Genomic DNA, 16,282 nt, shown 5'->3' with positions numbered 1-16,282 from the left:
GATTTGGAAAAAGTATGAACAATTTTCGTCTATGGTTAAGCGTCACTGGCAAGTATAGATAAAGAGAACATATAGTAATAGGAGAAGGACAAAGATAGAATAAAAATTAGAAAATCAGCGCCATCTTCAGAGTGCCGTAAATGAAACTAACTATAGATAAAAAAAGCAAATAGAAATAGATAAAAATTATAAAATCAGTGTCATCTTCAGAATATCGCAAATGAAACACAAGGAGGCAAGGACAACAAATAATAAGAAAAGGTTAAAGATAGAGTAAGAATTATTCAACTACGTTATCTTTTGAATATTAAAAATGTAAAAGCATTCAAGAAATGCTACATAAATTTTATTTACATTAGCATGTAAATATAGCATTGAAATTTTTATTCTATTTCTATTTTTTTTTCTATTTTTTATTTCTTATTATATTATTATATTGTTTTTAGTTCTTAGTATTCTGCAAATGGCGCTGATTTTCGAATTTTTATTTTATCTGTACTTCTATTATTTATTATTTATTATTCTATATTATTTTTTTTTTTAATCTATACTTGTTTTATCCATATTGTTGTATTCAAAATTTATGCTCAAAATGATTTCAATATTTAATTGAATTTATTATTTTCTCTCTTTAATCTATTAAAAATGATTAAAAATCTCTGGAATTTATTCAATCCAATGTTATTAATATATCCATCATAAATATCATTATTTATATTTTATTGATTTTTATTGTTTTTATTGATATTTTTTGTTTATTATTAAAATTTAATTATATATATAATAATATATATAATAATATATATATTCATATAAATTTCTCCATGATTCAACATCGATAGTTATTTTCGAGATAAAATGGCGGCGTACATACAACCTAGTATAATATCAATATTACAGTTTTACATTTTTTAAATATTTAAGTATTAGAAATAAACACAGTGACAATAAGTAACTTTAAAATCTATAAAAATTTTAAACATATGTTTAAATAAATATCTATTAAATATTCTAATTTATTATAACGTATTAATACGTCGTATCTATGTAATTTATATATTACTTTTTTTATGTTAGTCATATTTTAATGTTACATTTATGTTACATTATTTATAAAATATTTTATCTAATTTGAAAAATTAATAAATTAGTGCTAAATAAATAAGATGCATACAACTGGAAATTTTATTTTACATGGTGGTGATACAGCATTTGCAAATAGACAAAAATTATTATTTGATAAATTATCAGATGCAGAACAAGAATGTAATAAGAATAAAATTGTTAATGAACCCATGGATATGGATTCAAATATTGAACAATCAAATTATTTTCAAATTTTAAAAGCTGGCCGTCAAAGTCAAACAAGAAGATTTCGTGGTAAAGAAAGTATATTTAAGAGACCAGAAGGTCCAGCACCACGTGCTCTTAATAGAAGTATACCAGATTTTCATAAGAATCCTCATAAATGGAAAAAATATAGTTTAGATGATGTATCTAATGATGACATGACAGAAGAAAGTAATACAAGAGCTGCATTGTCATTTCTAAAAGAATTAAAAGCAAGAAGATCATTGGAAAAACTGAAACAATCAGAAAAAATGGATATAAATGAATCTGATTTAGTTAACAAAAGTCAAATGAAGATAATATTTAAATCCAAGAAAAAGAAAATATCTACTGAAATTGGATTTAAAAAACCTGAAAATAATACTAATAATATAGATAATATACCAATTATTATTGAAAACAACGATAAGCCAGTCTTTAAGAATAGTAAACTTATTATGCCAGAATATGTTGTTGGTCAGAAAAGAAAGACAAAAGTTAAGAAAGAAAAATGTGTAGCGAAGGTAGATAGATCAAAACAACTTAAATTAGATCATCTAGAAGAACTTGATGAAGAAGAAAATTAAATATTAATGAATTAATTATTATTTAAAATTTTCTGTATAATATGAGTATTTAATATTGTGTTATTGATTAAATTGATTAATTGTACTTTGAATATAGCAGCAATAAATATACTGTACATCATTTTAGCTATAAAATGTTCTATGTTTTACAAGATTTTATTGAATTTTTTATTCTTAATACCTTTGTTATAATATTATGATATTAGAATAAATTTTCAAAAACTTTTTCGATAAATTTTTAGAAATTTAAATAAAACCGCTCTAATTGATTCTTCCGGAAATGGTGCGATTGCGCACATATCACCGCGGGTTATATCTGTTTCCTGTCGGCTTTATTCGTTGGCTATTTAAAAGTCGATTGTCTATTTTAATTATTTTCAAGTTTTTGTATGTGAGATGTTGATCGATGTAAGAAATATAAGCTACTGGACTTTGGTAAGTTACGTAATATATTTTTGAAAGATTATATATCTTGTTAAATTACGCTGTGAAATTTATTTACACAATTGGAGGGGGAAAAAAAATTTATAACCTATACACACTATTTCATCACGTATTCAAAATGGCGTGCTGCTAGTGAACGAAAAACGCAGTTAAAATTTATGTTCGACGTGGTGCTAAATTTATCATTCGTGTTTTTTTATGTGGTGAATTTAATATTTTGTTAAAAAAACAAAAAATATAAAGAGGTTATGACACTATTCCCGTGTGTGTCATTTTAGGAAGTTCGTTAGTATATTGATAATCGAGGTACGGAATTAATAATGCAGGAAATCGTCCTAGCAGCCTTCTCCGTGATATCGAGTCTACTCATAGTATTTGGCCTGGTGCTGCTGGGTAAGAACGACAGATAGTAACGTTCCGTTATTGCTGCGCGGTATGCAGAGTGTTTCGAAACATTGTTATCCGACCTGTCGAATAGTCATATAGTTCCGAAGTTGAAGGTATAGTAGGAGAGTTGACTACATACTTACATACTTAATCTTTTTCATTACATGTATGCATAATCTCGACGTCAATTTAGGTTTTACAAATTTAAAACCTATTTTATTTTATATTTTTCCTTATAATATATATATATATGTATATATATATATATATATATATATATATATATATATATCAACATAAAATTCTCTATGATTATTATTTGTAATATCAATTATATTCTCATTACATTATTTGATTTATTCTTTAATTCGGTATCCTCGTTAGAAATAATTTTTAATAACAATTGAAATTATATGTAGTCTTTATGCTTAATAGAAGTTTAGTGTAGGTGTGCAATTTTTAGTAGATTTTTTATCCTTAAAGGTTTGTTTTGTCTTTTTTCACAGGTTGGTATTTAGTTTGGAAGTTTTTCCTTTCAAGATTCAGGTTTGTTCGAGAACTGTTGGGTGGTATGAGTGAATCTTCGCCTGTAAATGATTTAAAGAATGGTAGATCTCGTATGAAAAAAATTCGCAAAGATTAAAGATTAAAATCACATTTATAAATTTGAAACAAAGTGATAATAATAAGAAAAAATATATCAAAAAAAGAGAATTGACCAAAGCAAAATTGTCTTTCATTTATATATTCCATAACATTATAAATAATCAAAATGTCTATAAATATACGCTGTGCTACAACAGATGATTTATTGAATATACAGCATTGTAATCTGCAATGTCTACCAGAAAATTATCAAATGAAATATTATTTGTATCATGCTCTTTCTTGGCCACAATTAAGTTACGTAGCAGAGGATGAAAAAGGCAGAATAGTGGGCTATGTTCTTGCTAAAATGGAAGAAGATTGTGAGGATAATCCACATGGACACATCACAAGTTTGGCAGTAAAAAGATCTCATAGAAGGCTTGGTATTGCTCAGAAACTTATGAATCAAGCTTCTAGAGCAATGGTTGAATGTTTTGGAGCAAAATATGTTTCTCTACATGTTCGTAGAAGTAATCGGGCAGCTTTGAATTTATATACAAGCAGTTTGCAATTTGAAGTATCAGAAGTCGAACCAAAATATTATGCAGATGGAGAAGATGCTTATGCAATGAAACGCGATCTTAGCAGCTTTTACATGGAAAAAAATGCAAAAGAAAAAACAAACAAAGATGGTAATACACACATACATACTGGCAGATGCTGTGATCGTTCATAGTTAGATTGGGATGTTCATCTATAATTATTAGGTTGTTGATGATTTTTTGCATCATTAATTCCATACTGAATTTAATCATATAATATGTATTTTTCATAAATGAATTTTCACGAAAAATATATGAAATATTGATAAGTCAAGCATCATGGCTTGAATGTTTAATATACATATTATCATTATTAAAATTTTGCAAACATTTAGGATATTTGTGTTCATTCAAGCCTTACCTAAGACATATGAAATGTTTTATATGTTATTACAAGAAGATGTACTTGTTAATAATTATACAGGGAATAGGAGAGAGACTTCTAAATAATGTATGTACTTCAATGCAAATTGAGTTAAAAAGTTTCTAATAAATGTAACATTGCGTGTAGTTAATTGATATACTATGTTATTTAAGACCTATGAATCTTAATATAATAATAAAGATGATGAACAGAGATGATGATGAAAGATTTATCATTTTCTACCTGTATTCAATTAATCTTTATTGAATCATTTTGAAACTATAATATACAAGTAACGCGTCAGTATACAAAATTATCACCCAGATTTCACCAAGCAAATCAAATGCAAGATGATATAACTTTTTAAAGAAAAATTTTCTTTTTCAATATTCATTTATTATCTCATCTTTGTATTTGTATTATTTAAAATTATTTTAATCATTTTTTCTATTTGTAAATACTTTATGTGTACCTTCTTGAGTATGATCAAATACCTAAAAATTAAAGTTTTATAATTGCACAAAAATTTTTAATATTTCATTTCTTTCGTCACTGCTGCGTTGATTACTGTATTTGTGTATACATCGTAATAGGAATAATTATAATATACATATATATGTATATAAATATACTTATGTACATATTAAATGTCCTTGAAGTAACTGTTTTCAAGTTCAAAGGACTAATTTGAAAGTCATAGATTGATTAATTTTTTAATTTTATAATCAATGTACCTGATAAAAATTTTTAATAGTTTATTATTTATGCAATTTATATAAGTTCTCAATTTAAATCAATTAAAATTAATAAATCATCAATATTTAAATTCTAATTGGAAATTCTCACTGATAAAAAACTTCATTTATAAATGTTTTCAGAATTTTAAGAACAATCTCCGATTGCAAAATTATTTCAATATAACAAAATTCCAGGTACGATGTGCGATCAAACGAAATGACATGATAGTACAGAGGCAATATATATAATTCATGCATTTCACATTTTCTTTTTTTTTTTGTTGATATAAAAAAGAAAAAAAAATCATTCCACCTAATAGCAAAATTAATCGCAATTAATTGGAATATGATTTTCAATAAGAATGTGATAAGCACCTATTGATATCACCTATGTATAAATTCTAAATATACAGTAAAGTATAATAATTTGAAAATTGCATTTTATCTTACAAAAACACTCCGCCAATAAATTATACAATTCTTGTAAACGAACTTTATGTTTACAAGATATACTTCAATTATATAATTTCTAAAAAATAAACTATAAGCTATATCGTGGTAAATACTCTCTAAATGTTGAATGATCGTCTTAACTTATTCCTTAACATTTTGATACCTTAACTTATTTTAACGACTTCTTTTTTTCTTTTTCTCCAAAAAAGAAGACATAGAAAAAAAAATTGCATTTTGAAAGATGATAAAGTAAATACTTTAAATGATATAATGGATCTTAAAGCTGTGTTATAAATTTGCGGTTGTCGATTACCTTTCATAAAATGTAAGACTAATTTTATGGATAATCGAAGAATACAATTTGTTTATGTAAATTATTAAATTTAAAAAAGAAATTCTTATATAATTCTTTTAAATTTGTATTTTCTTTTAATAAAAATCGCAATCCTGCCGATTATAAAAGTTTTAAAGCGTACGTCAGAATAATCTAAAACTAACCTCTACGATAAGGAAACGCTGCGATCGCAATGAAAGTTTTATAATCGATAGGAGTTTTATAATCGTTAGCCAACGATAATCGATAAATTTATCGTATATAAGGCGTTTCATATTGTTTCCAAGTTCTTATTTTCGTATCGCTCCTGTAAAGGGAACACGTCTTTTAATCGAATTAAATTATTGGAATGATTGTAAACGGCTTACAAATCTGATGCTTTTTTTTGCAGTCTCTTTACTGTGCGTTTGCGATTGATCAAATACGTTGAAAGGCCCATAAAAAGATGCGACGCGAAAAAGTCGCGCCATGGCGGTAAAATTGTATAAAATTCGTTTAAAATTGGCCTCTAAAAAGACAGTGTTTTTGCATTCGAATTTTTCGGTACAAACGTTAATGCCATAAACATTGCTATTACGAAGTATTCTTATATATAAAAAAATCCTTTGTTGCATTTGCAGTTCATTTTGCAAGAAACATTAGGCTATTGCGTTTTCTTTTTTATTTTATTAAATCTTGTTAAAATTAATCAATATTTTCGTTGCAGTATAATATATCGTAAACATACTTGCAAATGAAAATGTTTCATATTTTGCTTATTTAAGTTTTCGTCACATGATACACACCTAGAACAATAATTAACACGCTGGCAACGACAACTGCGTATCAAGTTCGAAATAAATCTCGTTTTCAAGCAAACAATACACGTTTCGAGAATCATTTCGAACGCATTCTACACATACTATCGATCTTTTACGTCGTTTAATTAATTCCACACCTCTAGCTAATGTACGACACGATTACATGGTTTTCTAGAAAAGTCTACGATCTCTATATTCTCGAGTACATTAGAAACATACGCTTATTTTAAAGGAGCTTTCCCTTACGTTCTATATACCTGTGGCTTTGGCAGTTGCGTATATCTAAGTAACGATAGGCCTCGAGAACTCTTTATTGCAAACAAAAGGGAAGAATGTCGAATTTCTAGTCGAGCGAAAAAGCAAATTGGCGTTTTCTTTCCTGGTCCAGTTGATTTAACAATCAATAATTCATATTTTTACTCTCACAGATCTAATCTCTTTGTAATCATCCAAATCAAAAGTTGGATTTTTTTAATCTACATTCATCAAATTTTTATTCGAAAAAAATCTATCAATTTTGAATCGTAATTTTTACCGTTATTTAGTCACTTTATTCTTCATTTTTTCTTCACGATTATCTCTCTTTTTGATTGGATGATTAATCATCGCGATATTCTAACGGACGAGCCGTTCTTTTCTACCAAATTCGGTAATGAATACATAGTCTATGACATAAATTTTTTCCTTTTTTTTTTATCATTCCTACTACAGTTCGTATACGTTCCTAACGGACAGTAACTGTTTGATCATTAGGATTGTCAGTCAATCCAAGGAACTTGTTAGAGGTGTCAACGCAACGTAGCTTCTTTTCCAAAATAAAAACGGCAAATCCTTTTTCAGCTCGTACATATCCAAATTTGTTCCTCTTTCTTCCTTTTCCCCTCGTTTATGTCAGAGATTAGGACCTGATCTTTGGATGCTCAAGGTTGCTGCGCCCCGTTAATTATCGCGACCTTCAAATCCTTGGCCAAGTGAGAGACGTCCACAACACTGTCGACCATTTCTTGAACGGCGGATACGCTTGGAAAGAATTGAGCTGCCTGTTTCGTCTTCGACACCGTCTGTTTCAGGGCTTCGTTCAACGCGTTCGCGCATTCCAGCACGCGTGTTTTCACGTCGTTCCTTATAACGTTTCTGTGCACCGTGTCACCGATGTGCACCAATCTATGAGCGCTCAGCACCACGAACTTTCCATGCGCCAGGAATACCTGTTTTCGAAAACGGTGAAAAACAATTTTTCATTAATTCGATTCGAAATTTTTGAAAGATAAAAAAATAGACAAACATTTCAATTATCCATCCCTTTATATATAAATCCCTTTATCTACAAATCCAATTTCAACCGCTCTGAATAGCCCTAAACCACCACTCGAGGAAGCGTTATCGTCGCACGGCACGCGGGTCTACAATAGCCATTCGGATTTACTCGCCTTTGGTGGTTGGTTGTGCTCGACCGTCTGCATGAAGGCGTCAATCGCGTGAGTCAGGTGATTGCCATGCGTGATCACCTGGGCGGCGTAGAAGGCCAACAATTGTTTGTCGTTTGGGTCCATGGGTGTCGGTGTCGTGGGTGGCATTTGAATCGTGGCATTGTCCGACTCGGACACCAGCAGATCGTAATTGCTGCGAAGCTCCTGGGGCAGGGACGCCCTCACCTCCTCGCGTTGCTTCGCTACCACCTCCCTCGAGTCCAGATTCACGTAATCGTAATCCTCCCCTGCCCCGCTGTTGTTGCTGCTACCGGTAGAGATGATCGACGACCGTTTGAACAGAAGCGTCGAGTTACCCTGTCGAATTTCATCGTGATATTATTTATCGAGGAAAAGAATTAACAGATTAAACTACTTGGTACGACGGAAAAAATAAAATAATAATTTTTAAGGGGATCGCGAAATTACGGTAAATAAATTCATACTGTTTTCACGATGATCTGAAAAGCTAGTAAATTCGCTCTCAGATGAATTTATATACACATGAACGAATATATATATATATATATATGTATGTGTATATATGAAGGAATAAAAGGGTCGGAATGAAAGGTAGGTTGGCCCCTTTTTCTCAATTGTGGCGAGCTAGGAAGCGTGGTTCCGTTCACCTGAATGAAACTGGCGACCTGACGAACGTCTTCCGTGAGTGCCCGGGCGCACGCGATCAGCTGATCGAGCGGATCCGGTTGCGCCGGTGGCAAAATGGTGGAAGGCGGGCCGTTGGTCGGCGTCGGGGTATCGCCGCCCCCGCGACACAGCTTGGTCGCGTCCCATTCCATCGCGTCGAGCTCGGTGGCCGCTTCCTGCACGAGCTTGTCGGAGTCGCGGAGAGCCTTGACCAGCGGCCGCAGTTTCGTGGCCAATCCCTTGTCCGGCGCCTTCCCCGCATTCCCAAGCGTGCCTAAATCCAAGGGAATGAGAACAATGATATTGCTTCACGATATCGGGAGGTTCAGGCCAGGTTTCGTATGTTTAGAAAAATATTTTTCTAAGATGAAATTTATAGAATCTAATTAATTGTTTTATTCGAGAATTATTATTGAGAGAGGATCTATTTGGGATTACCTTCGGCAAATTCGGCCAGATCGTGCAAAGACGTTCTGAGTCTGAGGGCGGCGAGCCTAAGATCCATCAACGTGGCGTCTAATCGCTGAGGCGTTCTCCATACGGGGCTGACGAAGCCTAATAGCCTGGCTATCGCGGCGGACGCCTCGCTCTGCAGCCTTTGTAGACCTTCCAAAGCGGAGTCCAGCTCCAGAGGAAGCTCCTTGCTGACTGGAACGTCGTAGATCTGCTGGGTTTGCGGCGGGGGTGGAGGTGTCGGTGTTTTGGGCACGGGCGTGTTGTGTCGGGACGGTAACGAGGATGCTGGAAGACGCGATCTAGGTACATCGTAATCCGGAGCAGCCAAGCTGGATCTGAAACGGAAATCGCCTTTTGTTAGCGTAATCTGTGCTCACCGTACCGTACGTTTCACTTGTTCACGAGCATCGCTATATTCTGAGCATTCTTGGGTTACATTACAATCGCAGAGAATTATTACTCGATCGTGAACATTCGTTCGTTTTAAATCTATCCGCTAATTGCGCGAAATATTTTAGGTGGAACTATTATTTCTACTCCAGCTTCCCTTTCGTTGGCGTTGATTAATAGCGCTCGGTGGTCAGGACGGCCCCTCTAATGGTTAAACGAATGGAAAACTTTGAAACGAGTTGAAACCGAATGGAAATAGGGTTTGGATGGCTGGTTGGAACGGTCAGGTTTTTCAAGCGATAAAATTCACCCGAGTTCTTTTTCTTTGTTTCGCGAGAGCATCGGCTGACAAAACGATGGCAAAAAACGTTTCACGCTCGAGCGAGCAGATGGCGACGCATTAGAGTAAAGTAAAATATTTTACAAGCTAGAAACTCACCACGCCAACATCGTTATATAAAAATAACAAATAAGCGTCGTAACGTACCTAAGTTTATATTAAATAATTCCCTCGTTGTTCTTCACGCGATATTACGATCGTTTCATCCGTCATATTCCATGCTGATTCGAAATCATGGGAAAAAACCGTCGTTCTCTTATTTCGAACCGTAAACGGAGTTGGGATTTCTCCGAAACTGTGCGGTAGGAATGACCGCTGTTTTGGCACAGGTCCGGTATTTAAGTTCAAGCTCTAGAAATAAATCACTTCCTAGCAGCCGCTTGTCTCGTTACGCTGGCTAATGCGTATAAAGTTCAACGTACTCGATGTTGACGCCTCGAACGTTCACGGCTGATAGTTACCGCAAACAAAAACGAAATTGCCTTGACGAAATACCAAAACATCAAAAGCTACACGGTACACGGTTTAATTTCAATTGCATTGACCGTTAATAAAATGGCCAGTTACGAGGAAAGAATTTTAGAGTTCCTAAAGCGTAGCTCGTGATTATACAGAAGAGGTGAAATGCTAAATATAAAGGTAACGCGGCTCGCGTCTGGTATTTAACGTTGAAACGTGTACCGTTGATTTATACTCCCCTGTGAAATTTAACGCTTGAATAATTTTCACGGAGATGGTAATTTAATCGTAGTTTTATTTCGATGTTTCGTAACGTTGGCGAAAATCGTATTTCCGTTCAACGATAAACAATTCCTCTCTTTTTTTCTCTCTTCGTTTCCGATAGTAATTAGTAAAAATATTTTGTTTGCAGTTATTACACGTGTTTGCAAAGGCACATACGATATCTGCCGCGTATACGTTTTTAACAAATTTACACCGAATTGTTACCCACGGTCGGTATAATCGGTCTCGATGTGCCTTATTCGAACGAACAGAAGGAAAAGAATAATCGATCGGTCTTCGGCGCAAAGATGCGAGAAAAATATCACGAGAAAACGACTCTGTTATCGAGACGACGTTACAAACGACACGTCCACAAACCGGATCATCGCATACACTCGTTAAATCCCCCCCATCGAACGTTTTATCCCCGTTAGAAATGCCGACGAAATGAACGCAGTTCTCGTACCTGTTCGATCCGCTGAGGGATCCATCGTTGGTGAGACTGGACGCCGAGCTGCTTGGGGTGAGGGGTTGCAGCGGCCTGGGCACGTCGTAGCAATCGAGAGGCGTCACGCCCGATCCTCCTGAGCAGTTCGAGATCGGCGTGCAGGAGGTAGGCGGCCTTGGGATGTCGTAGCACGAAGGCGCAGGGCTCGGGCTGCTCGCAGGCGATGGAATCACGGGGATGGCTCGTGGTGGCACGTCGTAACAATCGCTCACGTCGCCACCGTTGTCCACGGAATTCCTGCTGCTCGTCGTGTATCGGCCTGCGCAGATATACGTAAATCTTCGTAACGAGTTCTCCACGGTTGTTTAAAGGATAGGATAAAATGGAGGATATTAATATTTCCAATATATCCACGTTTATAAGGAAGCATCGTGTGGATATCTCGTTTATAAGCGGCTCTTGAACGATTTTGGAAAAAATGGCCCTCCTTTTAAGAATCGACGCGCGTGTACGTTGAGGGGAGAGAGGCATTTGGATAGGAAATTACCAAGTTATCTTGCCGAGCCTCGACCCGATCTTTAGACGAGAGATTGCCGATCCTGTCACGGTTCTCCTATCGACCGACTGACCCCGTTCCACCTTTTATTTTCCTTTTAAGAAAAATTCACCGACCGAATGAACAATGGTATCTCGATCGGCAAATAAATCGATACGGTATTGTAAATTGTTTCTAATAGTCGATAATAATTGAATCGATTGTCGTTTTTTTTTGATTTGTTGTCGTTACGAGAGAATTCGAATCTCAGTTCCTTAAGATTTTTAGTTAAGATGGAACATACGTGGAGGGGGGAAGAAAAGAAAAAGGGAAAAAAAAATACCAGCATTCTCTTTCGAACAATTGTGTGAACAGCAATTTTTATTCAACTTTCTCGAAACGCAACCTTATGAATTATAACCCGGCGCACAATACATCTTACGCAAATGGACAATAAAAATTTTTCCAACCAACGTTTTATTATTGATCTGCCGATAATATCGAGACGGGCGCGCGTGGAAAGTTTTTTATTGCAAATATTGTAAGACCGCATGTATATTCACGATCCTTTGTTGGTTTTTGAATGGAGATGGAAATAACAATTCGTTTTTAATGAAAGGATTCCGGGAGGTTCGGCCCATTCGAGGAAATATCGATTCTCAATAAAGCTTGCTTTCTATAGAAATATCTTCTTTTCCAATCGAACGTCCAATAAACAAAAGTAAAATAACAACCGGATTAGTACCGATTAATATGATTGCTTTGTCGAAAGAAAGGGAGAGGGCGTCTTACGAGACGTTGCACGTTTGGATTTCTTACGCGAGAATAAAGTAGATCCTCTTGCGCGCGCATGCGCAGGAAAAATAATTAACGAAACGTACGGCGAGCGAAAAGGATTCTGCAACGAAAAGAGGATGGGTATATATGTTTGTTATTTATCCGAAACGAGATATCGATATCGAAACGGGATATTAAATATATCCGTATATTTACCCAGCAAGACGTATTTTCGTCTATATATCCGTCTTCTCTTCGTTGCAGAATCTCGTTTTCGCTCGCATGCTTCGTCAATTACCAATTGCGTTCTTTCTGCGCATGCGCGCGCAAGAGGAAGTTTCAACGGAATAATCGCATTTAAACGAGATGTTTAAAAGTCTCGATCGAAAGTGTTAACGGGTCTCTGATTCTACAATGATTAATGATTACTTTATTTTAATAAACGAAGGAAAGGAACGAATGGTAGTCGAACGTTTCTTAAAAGAGGATATTTTTTCGAGGAATATTTTCGTTTCAGAAATACGTTTCTACTTTGAGGAATTTGTATTTAAGCTGTTACGTCGTTAGCGGAACAAAACGAGGGGTTGCTACGCACCTGAGTTGTGTAAATGCTCGTTATTCGAGTTCAAGGGTGAATCGTGCCTGGAGGGTGGAGCAGGACTTCCTCGGCTCGCTGGAAGATCGTAAAGGTACACGTCGCCGCATTTCTGTGGCGTCACCACCTGCGCAAAAATTATTTATCGAATTATTCGTTAACGAATTCGCTCGAAAATTAATATAGCGAAGCGAAAAAAAATTATTACGGATTAAAAGTATATTTGTTCATCGTTACTTTTAACTTGAACTTTTTCGCGAATTTTTATCGATAATATTCATATTAATCGCGAGATGAATCGGTTCGATTAAAAATCTGTAATTTGAGAAGGTTTGCATTATTCTGATCGCTACGAAAATTCCATGCGTCCTCCAAATAGATTCGGTCCATTAAACCTTAATTAATCGATGAGCTGTGAATATCGTGTTGATGAATGACGCCAAATCAGAACTTTATCAATAATGCATCGTGGTTAACCCTCGTCAGTGAATCATGAATTTTCACGCGTATAAATCACGTATCGAACGAATTTATCGTCGATAATTAAAAAAAAAAAAAAGATTCGATAAGATATCGCATATCACGAGATATAAAACTCCAAACGAATCTCGATCGTGGAGATGTATAATTCAACGTCGCCGCAAGAGAATCTTGAATCTCGAGAGAGAATTAAGAAGGAAAAGAAAGATCGTCTAGAAAAATTGTCTTTCCAGAAGTTTAAAAGAGGAAATTTGTCGCGGGTGGATTTTATTTTCAGATAGATTTAAAGGAGAGAAATCTGGAGAGCGAGTCGCCAATGAATTTATCGAGGCGAATGCCAATAGCCCTTCCCTCGATTTTCGAACAGGGGCCCGACGAGGTTTCTTCAACTTTTTCTCCCCCTCCGTTCGAGAGCTTAATTGCAATACTCTGTTTAATTGAGTTTCCCCGCGAAACGAATCCGAGACTCTCGACTCTTCTTCGAAAAAAAAGAAAAAATAAACAAAGAAAAGCATCTCACGAGAAAGAATTAAAATGAGAAAATATATAATAAAATATTGATCAGTCGTTGTTTTAGAACGCTCTTTTAAAAATTTTCTCTGCGATTAACTTTTCCAACGCGTTTCTCGTATGCTTAGAGATATAGAATGTATATATATATGGAAGATGACTTCGAAAATTAGAAATAGCAAATCGAATTTGATTCTTCGTTCTTGGGGATCGAATCTAGTTTTTAATTGTATATTACTTGACGTTTCAATTAACGTTTTCATTCTGGCTGCGCGCATTTAAAAGGATTTCACGGTGCGCACGTTTATAGGCGGCACAGATTAATGTCGACAATTTTACGAACTCCGGCTTTATGGATCGCCGGTCTGTAAAAATTTAAGCTTAAACGGATAAATTCCAACCGCGCGGAGGTTTTTACTCGATCGATTTTTTATCGAAACGAATATACACGCGGCAATATAGAAATAATTTTCAACTTTATCTTATCTTATCTATTTTTAAATACCTCACCGACGAATACTCGACGCTCGAACGATTTCCATTAATGGATCTATTAAATATACTTAATCCCAATTCATTTCCACAAATTCTACCTACTAGCTAATCTCATTTTTTTACGTGATTATATTTATATAATTTGTATAAAGAATCAATTTAATTGATCCCATTCCTCGACAACTTTCAAATTGGAAATTACATCTGATCTGATCGCAATTACAGCGTGACAATAGTTTGCTACGTCGTTGAGAAGACTCGAGGATAATATCCTATATAAGAACGGAGATTGGTTACGTTGGATCTTAAATGGAAGTTCGTGTCCAGGCAAGGATGAGATACCGCTTCTTTTTGTCATAATTTATAAAAAGAAAATTAATATTGATTAATATGGAAATAATAAAAAAGAAAGTACGTGATAATGAAAAATATATATATATATAAATATTTGTGATTCGAAGTAACCTTAGTAACCGCGCAAAATAACTGCGTGGCAGATGTAGGAAAAAAGTTGTAGCAATTAACTTAGAAAGCGCTTCGAATTTGACGAACATATAATAAACTGGAACTCGAGAAATGGTATTTTAAGAAAAGGATGTCCTCGACACTCCCATTCTATAAATTATCCGATAAATACGGGTCAGATATGGCTATAAACAGACATTTTGAAAATTATAAAATGAAAAGAATGAAATGTAAGAAGACATACCGCATATTAGGAATATTATTATTGCTTATTTCTTCAAAATATAATAAATAAATAATAGATAGAATTGGCTGGATTACTTCTAATATAGTTTTGCAAAGTTTTGCGAATCGAATAAAAAAAAATAGAAAGTTCCTATAAGTCCTAGTTTTCGTACGCATCGTGTGAATTTCTAATTACTTAACTTTAAGTTTAAAAGAACTTATCGATAATTTATAACGATTAAAATTAAAATAGACGTTATAAAGACGTTTCGAGACGTTATAAAATCGAAATTCTCGATAAATTTACGGAATATTTCTCCAACTATTGAAATGAAAGAGGCTTTTAAAATTTTAACGTATAGTTACATCGAAACAATTATTTTGTTTCATTGAAAATGAATTTTGTCCAGTTAATAACACATCGTTCGAACCATCATTCATGCGGCGCATTCGAATTATTCTTCCACGACAGTTCGTTCGAAGCCGCGAGCGCACGTGAAAGTAAGCAGGATGTTCCATGGAGTGGAACATTTTTCGTATCGAGACAGAATCAAATAAACGGTTGAAATTCGAAGAAATATCGAAAGACGTTTAACGAATAAGTTGGAAATCTTTGATCTCTTCGAAACGATCGATTTATCTAGTTGCGCTTGTAGGTTGTGTTTGTGCACGTTCGTATCGGCCGGCGGGCAGCGATGCTGAACCAAGGGAAAATGCAATTTTGTCGATAAAACGCGAGTGAAAGAGAGGGTGAAATGAGAGGGACGGGGAGGTGGGTGGAGGGGGAAGGGAGGGCAGGTAGAGAGGAATGCATCTCTCTGGAGCGCAATTTCTGGGCTCATCGTCCGCTGCTTTACAATAATAGAGCCTCTTCAACCCTTGCGTTATACACGTAAGCGTGCTACACTTTTTCTTCTTCCCTCTATCCATGGTTTACGAACCGCGTGACAACTGCGCCTTATCCTCGTTCCTGCATGCTATATCAATTTCGTCGGGTAAATAAAGAAACAAGAAAAAGAAGAACGAATAACTTTTTCACTCTTTCCCCACGAGATAGATAAAATTGCTCGTGAAAACGAAATAAGCGAACAACGAAACCTC

The 16,282-nt window shown here is 34.6% G+C and overlaps 3 protein-coding genes across 10 annotated transcripts in view; 2 read left to right on the top strand and 1 right to left on the bottom strand.

The window, feature by feature from the left end:
- The first annotated feature begins 10 nt into the window (after positions 1-10).
- On the top strand, positions 11-2,070 carry LOC107992751 (U5 small nuclear ribonucleoprotein TSSC4). 4 transcript variants are annotated; one of them, XM_062083228.1, is made up of 2 exons: positions 11-261; positions 1,210-2,070. In XM_062083228.1, exon 2 carries the CDS (start codon positions 1,296-1,298, stop codon positions 1,914-1,916), a length of 621 nt encoding a protein of 206 aa, XP_061939212.1. In that variant the 5' UTR covers positions 11-261; positions 1,210-1,295; the 3' UTR covers positions 1,917-2,070. The 4 variants fall into 4 exon arrangements, with proteins under 4 accessions (XP_061939212.1, XP_061939218.1, XP_061939223.1 ...); XM_062083234.1 differs by having other exon boundaries at positions 11-273; XM_062083239.1 differs by having other exon boundaries at positions 11-362.
- Positions 2,071-2,212: 142 nt separating this feature from the next.
- LOC107992752 (N-alpha-acetyltransferase 11) lies at positions 2,213-4,516 on the top strand. 5 transcript variants are annotated; one of them, XM_017048802.3, is made up of 3 exons: positions 2,219-2,351; positions 2,639-2,753; positions 3,254-4,516. In XM_017048802.3, the coding sequence occupies exon 3, from the start codon at positions 3,520-3,522 to the stop codon at positions 4,069-4,071; it is 552 nt and encodes a 183-aa protein (XP_016904291.1). In that variant the 5' UTR covers positions 2,219-2,351; positions 2,639-2,753; positions 3,254-3,519; the 3' UTR covers positions 4,072-4,516. The 5 variants fall into 5 exon arrangements, with proteins under 5 accessions (XP_016904294.1, XP_016904291.1, XP_061939248.1 ...); XM_062083264.1 differs by having other exon boundaries at positions 2,639-2,860; XM_017048803.3 differs by lacking the exon at positions 2,219-2,351 and adding an exon at positions 2,430-2,563.
- A 2,692-nt stretch (positions 4,517-7,208) lies between these two features.
- Positions 7,209-16,282, bottom strand: part of LOC107992749 (breast cancer anti-estrogen resistance protein 1) — an 89,074-nt gene continuing 80,000 nt past the window's right edge. The window contains exons 4-9 of the mRNA XM_017048797.3: positions 13,007-13,133; positions 11,118-11,418; positions 9,181-9,533; positions 8,724-9,016; positions 8,056-8,412; positions 7,209-7,833 (exon numbers count right to left, since the gene is read on the bottom strand). Of these exons, the coding sequence (XP_016904286.1) occupies positions 7,546-7,833; positions 8,056-8,412; positions 8,724-9,016; positions 9,181-9,533; positions 11,118-11,418; positions 13,007-13,133 (1,719 nt within the window). The 3' untranslated portion in view covers positions 7,209-7,545. The remainder of the gene's footprint in view (positions 7,834-8,055; positions 8,413-8,723; positions 9,017-9,180; positions 9,534-11,117; positions 11,419-13,006; positions 13,134-16,282) is intronic.

This window comes from Apis cerana, linkage group LG1, assembly GCF_029169275.1.
Source record: "Apis cerana isolate GH-2021 linkage group LG1, AcerK_1.0, whole genome shotgun sequence".
In the NCBI taxonomy this organism is placed as follows: domain Eukaryota; kingdom Metazoa; phylum Arthropoda; class Insecta; order Hymenoptera; family Apidae; genus Apis; species Apis cerana.
This window is presented reverse-complemented; position numbering and strand designations above follow the sequence as displayed.

Excerpts from the sequence above, each read along its gene's own strand:
- LOC107992751 (XM_017048800.3), top strand. The coding sequence starts at position 1,167 with ATGCATACAACTGGAAATTTTATTTTACATGGTGGTGATACAGCATTT.
- LOC107992752 (XM_017048805.3), top strand. The coding sequence starts at position 3,520 with ATGTCTATAAATATACGCTGTGCTACAACAGATGATTTATTGAATATA.